This window comes from Vespa crabro, chromosome 14 (assembly GCF_910589235.1).
Source record: "Vespa crabro chromosome 14, iyVesCrab1.2, whole genome shotgun sequence".
In the NCBI taxonomy this organism is placed as follows: Eukaryota; Metazoa; Arthropoda; class Insecta; order Hymenoptera; family Vespidae; genus Vespa; species Vespa crabro.
Window position 1 is genome coordinate 2,886,643 of NC_060968.1, and position 20,000 is coordinate 2,906,642.

The window sequence follows — 20,000 nt, forward strand, 5'->3', positions numbered from 1 at the left end:
AATTTCTTATATTTCAGTAAAAAAAAAAAAAAACAAAAAAGAAGAAGAAAAAAAAGAAAAACAAAAAAAGAAAAATAAGAAAAGAAAAACAAAAATAAAGAATGAGTAGAATTCAAAGATTTGTCCTTTAGTTTAAGATTTGCTCGTTCGTCGTACGGAATTATTTTTATATATACGTATACGTGTAGATCAGAAAATTAATTAATTAATTAATTACTTAAAAAAAAAAAAAAAAAAGAAGAAAAAAAAAAGGAAAAAAAAGGATTGATCATACGTTAGCAAAGAAATTAATTTAACAAATGGATTTATTTTAATTCGAGATATATCAAATCTAATTTCTCCGTTTAAATTGATTATTATTAATCATAATATATCGTTTAAATTATATATTTTAAGGAAAATGCATGGATCGAAGTTAGAGACAGATACGCCATAGTGTAAGATTATTGAAAGGATTAAGTAGTAGTAATAGTAATAGTAGTAAACCGTAGCTAGACTTTACAACTCTGTTGCTAATTTTACTCTAAGGGTTGGTTAGAACATTCGAAGATCGTCACGTACCATCACAAAACCACCGAATAGGAACAGGCAGTTGTAATAGCGCGACTAGAGACTTCTAGAGTTAGAGAAGCGAGTATGAGGATGGCACGCAGTGGAGTAATCGCTCAAGAACCTGCTGTTAATTCTCTCTCTCTCTCTTCCTCTCTCTTTCTCTCTCTCTCTCTCTCTCTCTCTATTTATCTATCTCTTTCTCTGTCTCTTAGCCTTTCATTGCAATTCAGCAAGGGTGTACGAAACGTCACGCGTCCTTGTAAATCGCGAGAGTACCGTTCAACTCCGTTCTTCGTTTCCTCTCTCTCTCTCTCTCTCTCTCTCTCTCTCTCTCTCTTTCTCTCTCTCTCTCTCTCTCTCTTTGCATTTTCTTCCTCCATGAAGCAGCACTTCTGACGTTGACACCTTCACGTTCCTCTTTCGAATTTCTCAAGACTATGTTCGTCTTTTTAAAAATTTTTCATATTTCTTTCCAACACAAAAAAAAAACGAGCCGCGGGCAAAGAGCGATATGATTTCTTTTCTTTTTTTTTATCTCTTTTTGAAAAATTTATATTCTATGATTTTAATAAAAATTAATATCTAACGGAAAGAACCTTACGTTGTTATATATTGAAGAAAGAAGAAGAAGAAGGAAAAAACAAAAATAAAAAAATAAAAGGGAATAGAAAAAAAATTAATTTTCATAAATAAATCAATGTTAATAATTCAATGGATACAATTATATGTAACCTTTCGTTTGAAATGAAAGGTCATCATTTCTGTAAATTTCGATTATAGATGGGAAACGGCATCAACGTTATCTTGACAGTTAACATGATTGAGATATTGATTCCACAAAGCATTCGTTGGATTTACGTGCGAATGGGTAGACACGGGTGATAGGCTAGTAGTAGGCACTGACGATTTTGTCTGTTGAAGCGTGTTCTCATCATGCTGGTGGGATACCGGTCCGTCTCGTTAGCAATTGGAATTATGTAGCTTGATACATTGCTCCGCACTCCTTTGTCGTTACGATAGATCCAGATTACCGTGAAATTCTCTCTACAAATTCGGTTCGTAACACGTCCCTAAACATATCTATATAAAATAATAATTCTTACGTATAAAAATAATTTCAATGATATAATTTCAAATCGATATATGATAGATAATTGTAGCTTAATCGTTATGTGGATTTATTTGAAAGAAATGATTTATTATGACTGAAACGAAACGAAGAGAGAGAGAGAGAGAGAGAGAGAGAGATAGAGAGAAAGAGAGGAGAGGGGGCAAAGAAGAAACAAAAATAACAAAGTTATGTGTTACATCAAATATGCATTATTACTAAAATTATTTGGAAGATCTTCGAACAATCGGTAAAGCCATTAACGAAGACAAGGACACATCCCCTCAACATCTTAATAAACTTTAGTTAGAAGTTTCTCTAGAAGATCATTATATCGTAGAAGATCTTCCACCCTAATATCCACTCGGGACGCTTAAGACGTTTCCCATGCGCAGCGGCTGACTCCGGAAGGATATTGAGAAAGCTCAGAAATTCGTATTCGCGACGCCATATGGTTAAAATGAAAAGCGCGAGAAGAGTATTATAATATATATATATATATATATATATATATATATATATATATATGCGTGTGTGTGTATCTTTCACATGGAAATTACAGTATCTCTGAGACTTTAAACTTTAAACAGGAATGTTAAATTACGAAAATCGTATAAAATCCTATTTTACATGTATCTATATATATATATATATATATATCGTGATGTTATTTTTAATCGAATATCGTAAAAGAAATAGAATCATTAAATTGATAGTACCGGGATGTTAGAAATCAAGGAAATAGCGATATTAGCGAGAACGTCTTATTTGGGACCGAAAGCTTTTCGTAATTCAGACGTCTCGCCGAGAGAGTACAAATCTCCTGTCACCAAGATAGTCCCTTGGTGATATTTGCGAAGGACTCGTTCGCTCGACCATGCGAATCGGGATTTCCTAGGATTTCAACGAATTGTTAGAACGAAAGTAGAGTAAGCATTAGGATTCTACAATCTCTCTGTCTCATTTTACGGTTTAAATAACAAGAAATTCTACGAGATTTTTATTTTTTTTTTTTTTTCATCTTTTTTTTTCCCCTTATTTCTTTCTTTTTTTTTTTTGTATTCTTTCCTTTTTTATTCTATTTTTTTCTTCTTCCTCCTCTGATCTTTACATTTCTAACTGAAACGTGTCTTTTGTTTACTTTAAAAAAAAAAAAAAAAAAAAAAAAAAAGGAGAGAAAAAAACGATCAATAAATATCTTTACGATTTTTTTTTTTTTGTATTATTTAACTAACTAAATTTAAATAAATGCATTATAGAAAAAGAGTAGATTATGGTTAATAAATGTCATAGGTATTATAAATAACCTAAAGTTCTCTTTTCTTTCTCGTTAGTTCATAAAACTGTCAGACAAACGTTTCAAACATTTAATAGACCGTTTCAACGACGTTTCTTACGATCCATGTTAAGACTATATAGTATATATAAAGGGTAGTCCTTTTAAAAAATTTCAACATCACCTTATTATACATATCTGAATGTATTATTTAATTAGCTACACGATGCAATGAAAAAAAAAAAAAAAAAAAAAAAAACAAGAAAATGTAGTTACGTGTCAAAAGAGAAACACATTGAGGACTTTGATAATATCGAATAAAAATGACTTTGAGAAAAAATATTTCTTATCAGATCATACACATTACGTCGAAAATATTCTTTTCATCATAATAAACCGAAGAGATATTTAAAAGGTTTTTCTTAAAAGGACCACCCTGTATATATATATATATATATATATATATATATATATATATATATCTTTTATAAGAAATTAACTAGGGAAAAATACATTAAGAAATAATAAACGAATATTCGTGATCAATTTATTTGTTCTTACGTTGTCATACCTTTTTTCTATTTTCCATTTTTGTTTCCTATTTCTTATCAAATTTCTTTTCTTTCCTTTTCTCTTGTCTTTTTTCTCTCTTTTTTTTCTTTTTTCTTTTTTTTTTTTTTTCCTTTCCTTTCCTTTATGATTCCCTTGTAGAAACTGTCATGGGATTTTGAAGATAGCTTGGGCGGATTTGTAGAAAAAGTCAAGAATTAATTTGGCGCACGGGGAAAGTATGAGAGTGGGACAGCGCAGAGAGCATTACAGAAGGCCATCAGGGAATCGCTGGACCTCGAACGTTCTCTGCATTACATCCATACATGCATGACCTTACCGAAGGATCCTTCAAGAATCCTCTATCTTCTTCTTCTTCTTCCTCTTTCTCTCCTTATCCCATGGGAATGGAAGATTTCATATAGATATCTTGTGATACTCATTACCTTGGAAGCTCTCATCTTTCCTATTTTCATTGTTGTTGTTGTTATTGTTGTTGTTGTTGTTGTTGTTGTTGTTATTGTTGTTGTTGAATGTTGTCTTTTCGTTTGTTCCATTAGAAAAATCTTTTCCTTTTTTTCTTCTTTTTTTCCTATTTCTTTTTTTTTTTTTCTTTTTTTTTTTACTTTTAACGAATGAACGCAAAAAAAATTGTATATAACGAGATATAAGAGAGAAATTGGAGGACGTTGCATAGAGAGAAAACTATTTCATATTTTTTACAAATGCATCCTTAGAAATGATATCGTGTACTCGTTACGCATGAAAATATGGTACGGTTTTTCTTTTTTCTTTTTCTTTTTTTTTTTTTTTCCTTGTCCCTTGTTCTTTCTCCTTTTCTGTTCTCTCTCTCTCTCTCTCTCTTATCCTTCACTCGTTTCTTCTTTCTATATTTTGTGACTAAGTGAAAATGAGTAGAAATAAACGGGAAGCAAATTGTATCCGTCGGCTTAAATGCGAGAATCGCCGGGACTCGTATGTTCTTTCTGCGAATTGCTGCCCTTTTCTTGGTTAAAAAAAAAGAAAAAAAAGAAAAAAAAAACGGACAAAAAAAAAGAAGATAGAGAAGAAAAAAAGACGTGTCTCCCAAAGCTTTTGATTTTAATACGGCTGAGAGGAGGACGCAAGCCGTTTATTTAACGAATGGCCGGACGTTACCTGCTTGGACGAAGCAGCTGTGGCCCGTGCTAAACGAGAGGTGGTAATAAAAAGTGCTTGAAATATTTATTATCGCTCGTTTTTATTCTGAGCTTCCTTCAAAAAGCTAGTAGGAAATATTGCGAGAATGAGAGAGAGAGACAGAGAGAGAGAGAGAGAGAGAGAGACAGAGACAGAGAGAGTTTAAAGCATGAGAGAAGGGAGGAATGTATAAAGATTGTCGATGAAAAATCATTAGTAAGTTATCGTTTTGTATTTAAAAAATGTAAATTTCGAAGGGGGAGGGGATGAAAAAAAAAAAAAGAAAATATCGTATGATCGATCTTAAAAATAGTTATTCTTTTATTAAAAAAAAAAAAAAAAAAAAAAAAAAGAAAAAAAAAGGAAAAAAAAAGATAGAACTAATGAATATATTCATCGGACAGACATCATTTTTATTTACGAATTCATGTCGATCGCGTTTCGATAAAGACGAGAGTGATCGATCTTTGTCTCTCTCTCTCTCTCTCTCTCTCTCTCTCTCTCTCTCTCTCTCTTTATCTCTCTTTGTTTCTGTATACGCATTTGCCCAGAATAGAAGCTTCCTATGCGACCACTACCCTCTTTATAGTTCCCCTTTGGCCTCGATGCAAGCTCGACGTGTATAGTACTACGCGTACCCACGAGGAACATATAACATCCTTGGGCAGGCAGTCTGCTCGACGGAGATCGAGAGAGAGAGAGAGAGAGAGAGAGAGAGAGAGAGAGAGAGAGAGAGATAGGGAAGCTTCGAGTATATAATAGAATATGTGCAAGTACGTCACGTTCCAGTTTACTCGGAAGAGAGTCAACGATATATATCTATGATACCTTTTGCTATTTTCGCGTAATCTTGTCTTATAGGTTGAAAAATTTTTCTCTTTCCTTGTCTTCCTTCTTTTCTCTTTCTCTCTCTCTCTCTCTCTCTCTCTCTCTCTCTCTCTCTGTCTTTCGTTTCTTTCTTTCTATCTTTCCTTGCTCCATATTGTTTCCCCTTTCGATAACCATCGACAGTGAAAAATTTCATTCGCAGGAGGACGTTCAAAATTTCTTTCGGTATCATGTGTCTCGAAAAGAGAAACAGAGAAAAGAAACTTTTCATCTTTTTCTAGAACACATCTTTGAAGTAAAAAGGATCTTGTTGATAGAGAGAAAGAACGAGAGCGGGAGAGACAGAGAAAGAGAGAGAGAGAGAGGGAGAAAGTGAGAGAGAGAGAGAGAGAGAGAGAGAGAGAGAGAGAGAAAGAGAGAAAGGAAATTTCGATTCTTTTTACTGCCTCTAAATCGTTTGCTGATCTTCGAAAAACGTCGTTTACGGATACTAGGTCGTTGAAACTTGAAAGTCTCCCTTGTAGTCTTCATTTATAGTTTTTCTTTTGATCGCCAAGATGAGAAAGAAAGTTATATTCTCTTTATCAAATTTTCTGTTGACGTTGACGAATAGAAAGAAAAAAAAAAAAAAGAAAAAAAAAGAAAAAAAAAGACCGATGGAAAGAAAGAAAGAAAGAAAGAAAGAAAGAAAGAGAAAAACGAAAGAAGAAGAAATTTAAAAAGGATTATTTGCAAAACATTATTTTTCGTAGAGTTATAATTTTTCTTAATATTTCAAATTAATATAATTCCTTAATCTATCCTTGTTTCGTGTGTTAACAACCGATTCCTCGTATAGATCCATACAGGAGATACATAACGCCGATAGGACGACGATGGATGGATACTGTCTCGTGGGTAATATTCTCGCACGGTAGTTCCTGCAAATTTTGCAAACTGTGGTTTGAAGGGAATGCGAGAGTGGTGTTCTAAGTTATCGCGCCGAGTCACGACATTTTGCGAATGCAGGATGGATGGATGGATGGATGAATGAATGAATGAATGAATGAATGAATGAATGAATAACTTGAAGTATCTTACCTCTCTTTTTACACACTAATCTTATCTAACAACGATATTCGACTTATTCGAAAAAATATAAAGAAGATAACGACACGCGAAAGGATTAATTGCATCGATCGTAGAAATATTTGTCCTCCCTCGCCCCCGCCGCCCCCCCCCCGAGCCCACCACTCTCTCGCACGAACAACGAATAAATTAATCTCTTTCTTGGGCTCTTCCATTTTCCTTTTTTTCTTCTTCTTCTTCTGCTTTTTTTTCTCAATTTTTTTTTTTTCCTTTGCTTCTTCATATCATTCACATTTCGTCGAAATGAAATGAGACCATTGAAATTATATCTAATGCATTTGACTTATCGTTGTTATTATTATAATCGATTTATATTAGATTCGTTTTAAGTGAAGAATTTTTATTTCTTCTTTTTTTTTTTTTTTTTTTTTTTTTTTTTTTTCAAGGAACGATGATATCTCGCTCGGATCGATAACACACTCACACTTTTTAGGTTGAGATTTCTGGTAGAAAGAATTCAGCTTGACCGTCTGGAAAAGTGGAAGGGATATATATATATATATATATATATATATATATATATATATATATATATATATATATTGCACCTATCCCTGATTTATCAGGGATTTCGAAGTAGTACTTGCGAACGTCTAACGTCTACTCTCAGATCGAAGATTCTATTCTCGCGTCTCACGAGATCTATGTTGACTCCTTAGAAGCTCACTTTCCTGGAACATTTAGTAGAAGAAATTCGCGAAAGGGTATATTAAGAGAGTTGGGACGGGACGTACCGCCGATCGATGAAAGTAATATCCGAAGTGATCACAAAGCTCAGCCGACTCTTTCTGACATTCTTCTTATTTCTACTGGTGAGAAAGTGATAAAAAAAGAAAGAGAGAGAGAGAGAGAGAGAGAGAGACAGAGAGAGAAAAGAAAAAAGAAGGGAAAGATAGAAAAGGGATATAAGATTCCTTCGAGAACGTAATCGTACAGATTTTAATCAGAAATCTGAGAGTAGACTTTTCGATCTTTCTCTCTCTCTCTCTCTCTCTCTCTCATTTTCTTTTTGTTCTTTTTTCTTTTTTTTTTCCTTTTTTTCCTCTTCTTCTTCTTCTTCTTCTTCTTCTTCTTCTCTTCTTCATTCCTTTTCCTTTCTTCCCACGCATTCAAAACTTTTTCTATATCCATCGAGTAAATCTCGTAAACTTAATTACGTTAGAACGTATTCAACATCCTCCTTCTTCTTCAATTCCAAAGAGATTGGATATTTAATATCGTAATTTTGTTTCCTTCGATCAACGAACAATGATATATGATTATTTAATATTTTCCAGGGATTTCGATAAATAAAGAACAAACGGCATATTCATTGAAAATGTTTCATAATATTTGTTTATTAATTTGATTGAATTGAATTTTGAATTTTTAATTAAGCTTAAGGACATAAGATATATTAATTTTCATTATAATAATTATCGTGTTTCGATAGTGATGAAAAGAATTTTTTTCTTTTTTTTCTTTTTTTTTTTTTTTTTTTTTCTTTCTTTCTTTTTATTTAAACATTGTTACGTTCAAATTGATAAAGATTTGGATGGATTAAAGTAAGATGTAAAGATTTATGTTCTTATTGTCACTTTCAAATCTAAACTTCTAACGATACTCTCAAATATCGATCTGTATACGCAATACTAAGAGGAGGTGGTCCACGCCGGTCCATTGTGGTGGATTTAGGTTCTCATAAAGCTCTATTGTTTAGCAGTGCGGGCATTCCTAAATCTCTATTGTCGCAACGAAGCGAATACAATTGTGAACGTGGTGAGACCGCCATCAGGGGCGGGGACGGTGGCGGGGGTTAGGGTAGGCTGTGTCTCGGTTAAGCCATTGCGAATTTTGAGCGATGGACATCGTTGACCTGTTATAACAATGCGCGACTTTGTCTCGCAAGCTTTACCTTATAGGTTACAAACGATCGTTCACACCGAACGATTTCAAACTACAAAGACAAATTTATAGCAATTGGTTTCGCCTTTGTTGATAATATTTTTCATATAAGATCTTTATATGAAACAATCTTGTGATATTTTTTTATATCAAAAATTTTATATTGAAAATCTTTTAATATCAATTTCAAGATCAAAGATAAATAATTTATCACAAGTAAATAATTGAATTAATTTAATTGTTCCACGTTAAAATTTTTTCCTTTTTAATTTTCTTTTAATTTTAATTAATTAAAAGGTAAACACGTTATATATATATATACATAGTTTTTTTTTTTTTTTTTTTTTTTTTTTTTTTTTTTTTTTAATATAATTTGATTGAAGCGATAAACGTGCAAATTGTAAATCACAAATTTTTATCACAAAATTTGTATCACAAATTTTTATTTAATGAAAGGAGATATAATAAATGAAATAGGGAAATAGACGTTTGAAAGAGATTGTAAACTTTGTAAAGATCGAAATAATAAATGTCTTTGTAGCGTGGATTTGAAGAATTTTACGAGTAGTAGAGTCTCGCGTGTGTTAGGTTCAGACCATGCGACAAGTAGTTACGATGCCGAAGGTCCTTGTTCGACCAAAAATCCACAGTGAACGTCACGAACAGTAACGGGAAGATCGTATCAACTAATCCACTCGAACGTTTCTTCTTTTTCTTTATTAAACCGAGTATAGCTCGACAATGTTCGACTTCATACACTCACATCTATCCAACCACACAAACACATTCACGCTATATATATATATATATATATATATAGCATGAATTTTGGTAGACATCAGTCGACATAAAAACAATCCTCTAGAGGAAAATAAAAGTAAAAGGGAAACGTTTGATAATAATGTCCAAACAATTTATCGAATCACATTCATTTTACTTTCGATTCGTTTGATATCATAACCATGAGAAATTAATTTATATATATATATATATATATATATATATATAATTATTCTCAAATATTTAATTTGAATATTTATATTTTAAATATATGTATATATATATATATATATAATGTTAAATAATTTGATTTTTATAATTATCTATTAGTACATGAAAATATATGAAATTAACCGGAAGATTAGATATCCTGTGTTTATTTGTGTTAGTAAGTTGAAATGTATTGTATTTTATGGCTATTGCATTAGCAATGAGAAAGGGACAACAATGGAAGATAAAGGATAAATAATGCACGATCAATTTGTCGATGGTCGTTAAACATTTAGCGAGGCATCGATCGTGGCTGCTCACAGCTTGTGGAATCCGTTTCGTATTCATCGTTTTACGAAGGCAGGAAATATTTCGGTGGAAAATCATGATGGTGGGAAAGGACGTATGCGTAACGACGAAGCGAGGAATGTCGAATACTTTATCGAGAAAGGAGAAAAGGGAGGAAAACTCCAGGGAATTCGAAATTCGAAGGGTAACCGATCGAACTCAAGAGATAAAATAATCATCCTGGTTCTATCCTCAATTTTCACGATCTTTCAATCCATCTAAATATATATATATATATATATATATATTCGAAAGAATTACAACAATTTTAATTATATATATATATATAGAGAGAGAGAGAAAAAAAATACAAAAAAAAGAAAAAGGAAAAAGAAAAGAATATTTTATACAAATTCTTCGACTTCTTTGCCATGAATGATCTTTGAACGAAGGATCCTATAAAAATCACGTTTATATAATTCTATTGTTATATTATATTATTCTTTATTACAATATTATTCTTATGGCTGATATCTCAAATCTTTTTCAAAATATTACTTCGTTCGAAAATATTCATAGATCGACGAAATATTGGCAACGATTGATCAAAATTAACCGAAGATGTTAGACAAAGTGTAAATGATAAATATCGGACAAAAACCTTAAACAAAAACTTCAGGGATATCTTAAAATTGGACAGAGTTAAGTTTAACCAACCTAATCCGATCCGATCCGAATCGATTCGACTCATTCTTCTTGTCCTGTCCTATCCTATTCTATCTTAATTTCTATCCTATCCTGTTCTGTCTTCTCCTATTATACTTATTTCTGTTCATTCATTGAAATTGACGAACATAATGTACGCCAATGTACGAACATAATCTATGCACATATACTTTTTATTCATTTAAATATTATCTAATTAAGATTTTGTTTATGAAACAATTAAAAATAAATATGAACGAATGAATCGAAATATTCATTGGAATTACTTTACATAAATATCTTCTTTTTCGGTTGTTTAACAATAAAAAAAAAAAAAAAAAAAAAAAAAAAAAAAAAAAAAAAAAAAAAAAAAACAAAAAAAACAAAACAAAACTAAAAGACATCGAAATATATATTCGTAGATGGAATTTTTTTTTACGATAAAAATCCAAAAGTACTTTTCCTATCACGAAGATGGTCTATGGGACTTTGCCGCATCGTATATCATTAGTCACGCCATTAGCAGTATGGTTCTTTTAAATTTTTACCCTTGTGAAGGAAGTTTTATCGAAGAAGATAAATTACCAAGATTACTTTCACATATCGCATGTTACCTGGCGTGCATGAATTTAGGTCGCCTAAGGGATGCCAAAGAAGAGAGTGAGAGAAAGAAAGAAAGAAAGAGAGAAAGAGAGAAAGAGAGAGAGGGAGAAAACGTTGGTGTGTTGGTGAATTTTGAAGGCACTCCTATTTTTTTATTTTTCTTCTTTCAAAACGAGAACTTTCTTGTTATTTTTCGTGCTCAAACTCAAAGGGCGCCAGCCAACTGCAGTGTTTAAAGTCCGCACTGCTCTGCCGTACTTTTCCTTTTTTCTATTTTCTGGGTTTTTTTTTTTTTTTTTCTTTTTTTCGTACTTTCTTTTCTTTCTATCTTTTTTTTTTTTTTAGATACCTTGACTATTATCGACAAGATGAAGAAAAAGAAAAAGAAAAAGAAAAAGAAAAAGGAAAAATTTAGCGACACTTGATCTTTACGAAACGATATAAATAAATTGGATGATGGTGATGGTGGTGTAAGTGGAGTGATGTGGGAGGAGGGGGGTGGGTGGTGGGAATGAAAGAGGAAAAAGAAGAAGAAAAAAGAAAAAGAACCACAACAAGAGAGAAAGAAAAAAAGAAGAAAAAAGAAAACGAATATGAAAATTGACACGTTCGCCGAGTATATCTCTTGACATCAATATTCTCATTTACAGAAATAGAATTCTAATTATAGACCAAGATGATGATAGAATAGATAACAAAACGAGACCACGATCTCAATTTCGGTGTTCTCGTTATTAAAAGGAATCCTACGAAGGAAATTGAACGATTCTTCTTCTTATCGTCTTCGAATATCGACGTCAAGGTTACGTTGATGAAGTTAGCTTTTGTCCACGCACGTATAACAAACCAATCTCATAAGTTTCTCTCTCTTTCTCTTACTCTCTCTCTCTCTCTCTCTCTCTCTCCCTCTCTCTCTCTGTCTTCCTCTCTTTCTTTCTGCCTCTCCCTCTCTCTCTTTCGATCGTTGCAAAATCAGAGTGTGTCTTGGTCTTGAGAAAACGAACTACCACCAAAGTTGAATTATTATGGAAAGAAAGAGAGACAGAGAGAGACAGAGAGAGAGACAGAGAGAGAAAGAGAGAGAGAGAGAGAGAGAGAGAAAGAGAGACATTACTACTTCTGTAGTATTCAACGTTCGTTGATAACTATTTTGGAAAGAGTGAGAGAGGTATAGAGGAGAGAGTTAGGTAGGGATGCAGTTAGGTAGGTAGGATAGGTAGGGAAGGAGAGAATATTCTCTTTATTCGTTACTTCTTCGTGACAGTTTACGGAACGTTCAGTTAAAGTAAGAGAGACTAAGGGAGAAAGTAACGAAGGATGCAAGAGAAACTATTCGAGAGAAGCAATTTAATGGAACGCGTTCAGTATAACGGCGTTAAACTAGTACGTCCAGACGTCTTTTACGAGATCCTAGTTGATGCGAGGCTATTATCTCTGTCTCTTTCCTTTTCTCAGTAGATTCTTTAACTCGACTCTTCATCAATGAACGTTAAGCCGTTTTAATCTCTTTATTTACTTTATTTATTTATTTTCTTTCTCTTCTATTTTTTTCTTCTTCTTCTCTTTTTTTCCTTTTATTATCATTTTTTCAATGTCCCTTTCTCAAAACGTTAAAAGATATTTTTTTATATATGACGATTGTCAATTCGATTGTTAATTCGTTGAACCAATGATTATATTTATATAATCATTGGTGTTCTTTTTTCTTTTTTTCTTTTTTTTTTCTTTTCTTTTTTTTTTTTTTTTTTTTCTTTTTTTACATTAACAGAATAATATCGAATTTAAATTTTAATTTGAAAATTATTTATGTATATTTATTTGAGATCTTTTTTATGAACCGTCTTATGAAAATAATTTAAGACTAATTGTGTACGTCGTGTTAAGTTCGATAGACGAGAAAATTTTCTTCTCTCTTTTTTCTTTTTTTCTTTTCTCTCTCTTTCTCTCTTTTCCGATAAAGAAAGATCGCGTAATATAAGTGTTGTGATGGTTGGAAAGGGAACGAAACGGTAAGAAAAATCCGGGTAAGACGGTTGAGCTCTCGTATAAATAGGGAACGTAATATTCGAAAAACATTCTTCACACTCGCATAACCGGAAGAGAATAAGGGTGAGGTGGACTATTCTTCTGGCTAGGAGCCAATCGTAGTAGGATGAGGGATCCTCCGTGAACTTTTACGCTTTACTTTCTGTCCTATTCCAGTGCCAACGACCCCAAATGGGTTTGAGTAGAAACTTTTCCGACACTAATCAGACCAGCATTCTCTCTCTCTCTCTCTCTCTCTCTCTCTCTCTCTATCTCTTTCTCTGTTTTTGAAAAAACCACGAACGACCGACCGATCGAGTTTATTTTCTTCTTTTGTATTAGAAACGATGCCAATCAATGCATATATATAAACACACACACACACACACACACATATATATATATATATATATATATATATATATATATATTGAATTGTACGATCTGTTTTGTTTCGATCAAATAGTTGATATCAATTTTGATCGATGAAAATCGCGTGTTTGGTTTTTTCGAAATAGAAAAAAAAATATTGGACGAATATATATATATATATATATATATATATATAAAGGAATAATCTGTAAATAAAAGTTGTTTCCACGTTGAAAACTTCGTAACTTCGGTATGAGAAGAAAAAAGGAAAAAGAAAAAAGGAAAAAAAAAAAAAAAGCAACAACAACAAAAGAAAAGAAAAGAAAAAAAAAAGAAATAGAAAAAGGGAAAAGAAAGAATTGATAAAAAGAGACCTGCTAGCTTGCGGAAGAAAAACAGCTGGTGGATAGTTTGAAAATTGATAGACCCGACTTGGGAATACGCGTTTGTTTTCTTACTCGAGCACGGCAGAGCCATTCATCACCTATAATAGTCGACGATGGTTCTTTGCTTTGAAAATCGCCTCTTTCATATTTCCGCTAACGAAACTTTCTTTTCTATTCTTTAAGTTCTTCTTTTAACCTATTCTTATATCCTTATAACTTATACGTTGCCGTTATAAACGTCATTTATCATAACACTATCATGCACCATCTTTTTTCTTTTTTACCTTTCTTTTTTTTTCTTTTTCTCTTTTTTTTTTTTCGTAAAATGTAAAATAGATTTTATTGGAGAGAGAGTGCGAGAGAGAGAGAGTGCGAGAGAGAGAGAGAGAGAGAGAGAGAGAGAGAGGGAGGGAGGGAGAAAAAGGGAGGAGGGAGAGAAGCAATGAGTGACACTTGGAGCATAATTTTCCGTTTTGTTTCTTTTTTGTTTCTCTCTTTCTCTCCTTCTTGTTTTCTTTCTCGTTTCTTTTTCTTTTTTCTTTTTCTTTTTCTTTTTTTTTTTGTTTTTTATTTTTCTTTTTTTTCTCTCTCTTTTTTTTTTTGTTCCTTTATAAATATAACACATGGAACATACTAGGAGTTCACGACTAGGCTAACCGATCTTTCGTTCTTTAATGATTAATGATTCGTCATGCTCTATGTTGAGACTTTTTGATGTATGATGATAGGAAAAGAAGAGAGAAAGAACGATACATTTTTCATGCGGGACATTCTGTCATGAAATTCATGCCCGTCCATTGTAACCATTCCCTTTTTCTCTTTCTCTATCTCTATCTCTATCTTTATCTCTGATAGTTCGTTCGTTCGATTTATTTATTTCCACGCAACATCGAGATCCATCATCGGTCTATGATCTTTTTCTATCTTTCTTTATTCTTTCTCTCTAACTCTTACTTTCTCTCTCTCTCTCTCTCTCTCTCTCTCTCTCTCTATCTCTCTCTCTCAATCTCTATCTCTATCTATCTATATCTATCTCTTTTCTTTTGTTTCTTTTTTCTTTCTACTCTCAATCTCGTTCTTGCTCGAGGAAAGGAACAGTAACAACGACGATTACACATCGCAGTCGTGTCGTCGACAGCAACGTATGGAAGAAGCCGCGAGGTTCTTCCATCCCATTCCCTCCCTCCCTCCCTCTCACCCCTTCCCTTGCCACCTTCAATTCTTCCTTTCTCCCCACTATCATCCCTTGGTCGCTCCCTTACTACCGACATAATAAATCGCGTAGGAAAAGGAGAGCTTTTCTTAGACGCGCTCGTGGAAAATGAGTTAAAGCACGACGACATTGAAGAGAAGAGAAGAAAAGAGAAGAGAAGAGAAGAGAAGAGAAGAGAAGAGAACACTGAGAAACGTCGTGAGGATTGTCCTACCAACCTACGTTGAAGGTGTCTGTGTGTGTGTGCGTATTTTTCTTTCTGGAAAATTCAGCTCGGAATATGGGGGTCGTCGGGTCAGGGTGTAAGAAGACGAAGAAGAAGAAGAAGAAGAAGAAGAAGAAAAAGGGTGGGCCGGGGTGATTACTATTCGTTTGACACAAGACTCGTTTCTACTCCGACGTTTGCGTCCAAAATTAGAACGTATTGTGATATTACGTAAAAAGCTTTTTACATTTGGAAGGTTTTTAAGGAATGCCACGCCTTAAATCTATTTTTCTTTCTTTACTCTTTATCGTTTATCTTTTATCTTCTCTCTTATTCTCTTATTCCCTTTATTCTCTCACATAAAAACATACGCAGACGTATACACATACTATCACTGTGTCAATTTTTTTTTCCGAAAGAATGCATTATACGTAATGCGTTTTCACACCTGACATCTTCCGTTTGAGAAAAGCTTCGCGTTAAAACGTCAACAAGAGTGAGATGTCCAAATTTTTATTTTATTTCAAAAATGTCATATATATATATATATATATATATATATATATATATATATAATTTCTTACATATAAGAATAATTATATAATTTCAAATCAATATAAAGAATACATAATTGCATCTTATTTTAACGAATTTACTTGAATATTATTTGTAAAAAAGAAAGACAAAACAAAAGAAATATATATATATATATATATGTATATATACTTTAAATTTATAATTCTTATTGTGACAATATTAATTATTAAACAATAACGATGTTAATATAAAGATTATTTCAATTCATATAAGATTATTTTATAATTATTTCAATATTTTTCATGAAAGAATGCCTTCGAATTCTATCAGGGATGATGCCACTTGAAATAGTGTTACGTTCGAGGATATATAATTTCACACTCTGTGTCCTCTCTTTCTCTCTCTCTCTCTCTCTCCTTTAGTCACTACGTTCGAGCCAATATCATCTCTAAATTCCGCCGGCAGCGATAGCCTGAGAGTATCCTGGCTATGTGATACTGTCCTTCTCTGTCTCTCTATGTTAGCATGTCCATCCCTATCTTATTACTTGGTAGAACTCAAGGACCATGTTACTATCTCTCTCTCTCTCTCTCTCTTCCTCTCTCTCTCTCTCTCTCTCTCTCTCTCTCTCTCTCTCTCTCTCTCGATGTTTCCTTAACGATGTTAAACGTCGAGTTGGCTCTTCACCATGAAGGTCCTTTTACCCCTTTGCTCCTTCCTGCTCGAAATTCACCCAGGGAATTAAAGAACGAGATTAGCAGGAACGTATCGCATTCGTATTCGCATAAGTTTACGTCCCGAGAAATCTCTACTAACGATGACAGATCGTCGTTTCTCTACGTTTTAAATAATCCCACCTTGTATATCTTTTAACATTTTTTTTTTTTTTTTGGCCCCCCCTCTTTTATACTCTCTTCTTTTTCTTTTTCTGTAAAATATCCAAAGATGGGTGCGGAAAGTCTTCTTCTTCTTCTTCTTCTTCTTCTTCTTTTCTTTTCTTTTTTTATTCTGTGTGTTTGTTTTTTCTTTTTTTTCGTCAACAAATTCGATTTATTCGATAAATGTAATCGATCGCATTAAAGGGATCGTTAAAAGTTTCCTCGTGAAATATCAAATGCTATTAATTGTGAATAATTTCAAATAATAAAAGGATAAAGAATTAGAGATTACGATTGTTTCGTTTCAAGTAAAACATTAAGATTATTCTATGATTGTAAATAAGAAATATTGTTTATCTCTTAAAAGGTAGAACATTTGGTCTTTGTCCATCTAAAATTTAATCCTATTTTAATTTCATTTCGAATTCGCTTTAACTCTAATCTGTCTAAACGAGCGGACTTGGGAACACCTGGTGTTACCTTTTAACGGGTTAAAGTAATTCGTACGATTAAGTATTAATGCATTGAAATTATGTGAGAGCGTTAAGCTTGAAAGATCATTAAGAAAATTGCAGATCATTTTTATGGCTTTGTGGCTATTATAACCAATACGAGTATTTAATATCAATCAAAATGAAATCTTTAAATTCGATTACACCTTCCTTCTTTCTTTCTTTCTTTCTTTTTCTCTTTTCTTTTTCTCTTGAGAATGAAATTTCATTTTCATCCTGCATATGCGTTGCATTAGTCCTTCGATCTACGCCTATTCCCTGAATGATCGTAAAAATACAAACGTTTCGAAGAAATTTTCTCTGTACGCTCGTTAAAAAACTTATTCGTCGAGAGAGAGAGAGAGAGAGAGAGAGAGAGAGAGAGTAAGAGAGAGTAAGAGAGAGGAACTGTATATATACAGAGTGACTTGTTCGAAAAATTTTTTCTTGTTTAATATATTTACAAACGAGATCATTTCTTAGGATAAATGTGATACTTAAAAAGTTTCTTCACTCTCTCTCTCTCTCTCTCTCTCTCTCTCTCTCTTTTTTCTTTTTCATTTCTTTTTCTTCTTTTTTTGTCTTTTTTTTTTTTTTTTTTTTTTTTTACATTCATTCCATCAAACATTCTATCGTATATAACGTGAATGAAAGCATATCAAGTTTTACAATTAATTATCACAGTTTCAATAAACGCAGATTATATTGAATTGTTATCTCATTTAAATTGTTTCAATCGGTATCATAAATATTATCGATGACAATGATAAATTGTTATTTCGTTGTAAAAATGTTACGACATTTTATACGACTCGTTTTCATATCCATACAAAAAAAAAAAAAAAAAAAAATTGAATCAATTATATTTCAACGTGACAAAAGTCTAATTTATTTTAATTGTAAATATTTGTAATGTAATTGAAAGATCCACGTGATTGCGAAATATTATTATTTGTTATGATTTTATATGAAAAGATTATAGATCGATCTTGATACTTTATTTAATCTTTTCTTTTAAGATAAAGAGACAACTTGTTTTTCTATCCTTCTTTTCTTAGAAAATAGAACGAATCATTTCGATCTGGAAACGAGGCTCGAGGCTCTTTTTTTTTCTTTCTTTTTGTTTTTTCCCTTCTTCCATCCTTTCTGTTTCTTCTTTTTTTTTTCCACCTCCATCATCCTCTTTTTATCTCTTTTCTTCTGTCTCTGTCTCTTCGTTTCGCTTCGTAGCTTTTTTCTTTTTCTTAAAGAAACGAATATGTACGAGCTTTGATCCTCGGTTGAGAATTTTCTCGTTGACATGCTTGAGATTTTTTTTCGGCCGAATAAATTTCTTAAGCTTTTCTCGAATGTGTATGCTGGTGGATTTATTTATTCTCTCTATTTCTTTTTTTTTTTTTCTTTTCTTTTCCTTTTTCTTTTTTTCTCTCTTTTTTTTTTCTTTTTTCTTTTTTCTTTTTTTTTTTTTTTTATTCGAATCGACGAAGCAACGAGGATCGCAACTTTTTCACCGAGACACTGATTTTTATAAGAGGTCAACCACCTATTCGAGAACTTTGTGATGTATGGGGGAAAAAAAAAAAAAAAAAAAAAAAAAAAAGAAAAAGAAAAAAAAAAAAGAAAAAATATTCAACGTGAGCTCTCTCACAATACGTGATAAGGTATTTCAATTTTTCGTTGTCCTATTTCTTTTTCTTTTCTTGTATTTTTTCTTTTTAATGCAAAAAAGAAAAAAAAAAAAAAGGAAAAAGTAAGCCAGACAGACGATCGAGCGATTGCATGCTTTGAAATGATGTTTTAACAAAAGCTTAATATGTCACACATGTCGAGATAAAATATACATTACGTATCTCTCTCTCTCTCTCTCTCTCTTTTTTTTATATGTCCTTCTTCTTCTTTCTGTTATTTATTTATTTATTTATTTTTATTTCTTTTTTTTTTGTTTTGTTTTTTCTTTCAATTCGTTCGATTAACGCGGTACAAGCCTTGGAAAAACGAAAATCCATTAGAACGGGAAATAAATGAACGGCAACATTTCAACGCTTATCATTGTTATTCGTTCCTTTATTTATATTTGCAAACTCTCGAAATACAGAACTTTACCAGAATATTATGTTTTGAAATGTCGTTCATCGTGTCTTACTCGGCTGTACACTGTCGTCTATAATAACAGATAGGTCGAGTGTTGACGATTCCGAGAAGTCAACAATAGCTTGACTTTAACAAAGGTCGTACAGTACCGACAGTTGTAGACGAGCCAGCGAAGCGAACGGTTGTCGATCAAATTCAATGTACATACATACATACCTACGTACGTAAATATATATGTATATATATATATATATATATATATATATATATATATATATATTCAGTCGAGTGAATTTTTAACTAACATTTCGATCGATTGAAAATAAATAAATAATATCTTAACTGTTTAACATTATATCAAACAAATTGATTTAAGATGAACAATGAAATAATTCAATTGAATTAATACAACGATTTTATTTATCAGATTAACGAAAGTTATTAATTATCGTCGATTGAAAATCAAATTATGAATAAATTTATTATTGTAACGTTAAATTTTTTTTTTTTTTTTTTTTTTTTTTTTTTTTTCTTTTTTCTTTTGAAACGCATATATGTGTTTTTAAAAGAGAAGAGGTAAGAAACATTAATTAATTCGTTGTTACAGTTGTACGAGGGGTGACTTCGTCAAAGTATTCCTTCATTTGGAGAACGAAGGGGTATCGGAATATACACCCTGGTCTGGAATTTTGTGCGGGGAATTACGTGATAT

General features: G+C 32.1%; 1 protein-coding gene across 2 annotated transcripts in view; it reads left to right on the forward strand.

Annotated features, from left to right (window-relative positions):
- Positions 1-20,000, forward strand: part of LOC124429092 (suppressor of lurcher protein 1) — a 348,287-nt gene that overhangs the window by 114,688 nt on the left and 213,599 nt on the right. For both annotated transcript variants that reach the window (XM_046973920.1, XM_046973919.1), the window contains exon 5: positions 19,896-20,000. This exon is cut by the window's right edge and continues 110 nt beyond it. In XM_046973920.1, coding sequence (XP_046829876.1) covers positions 19,896-20,000 — 105 coding nt within the window. The remainder of the gene's footprint in view (positions 1-19,895) is intronic.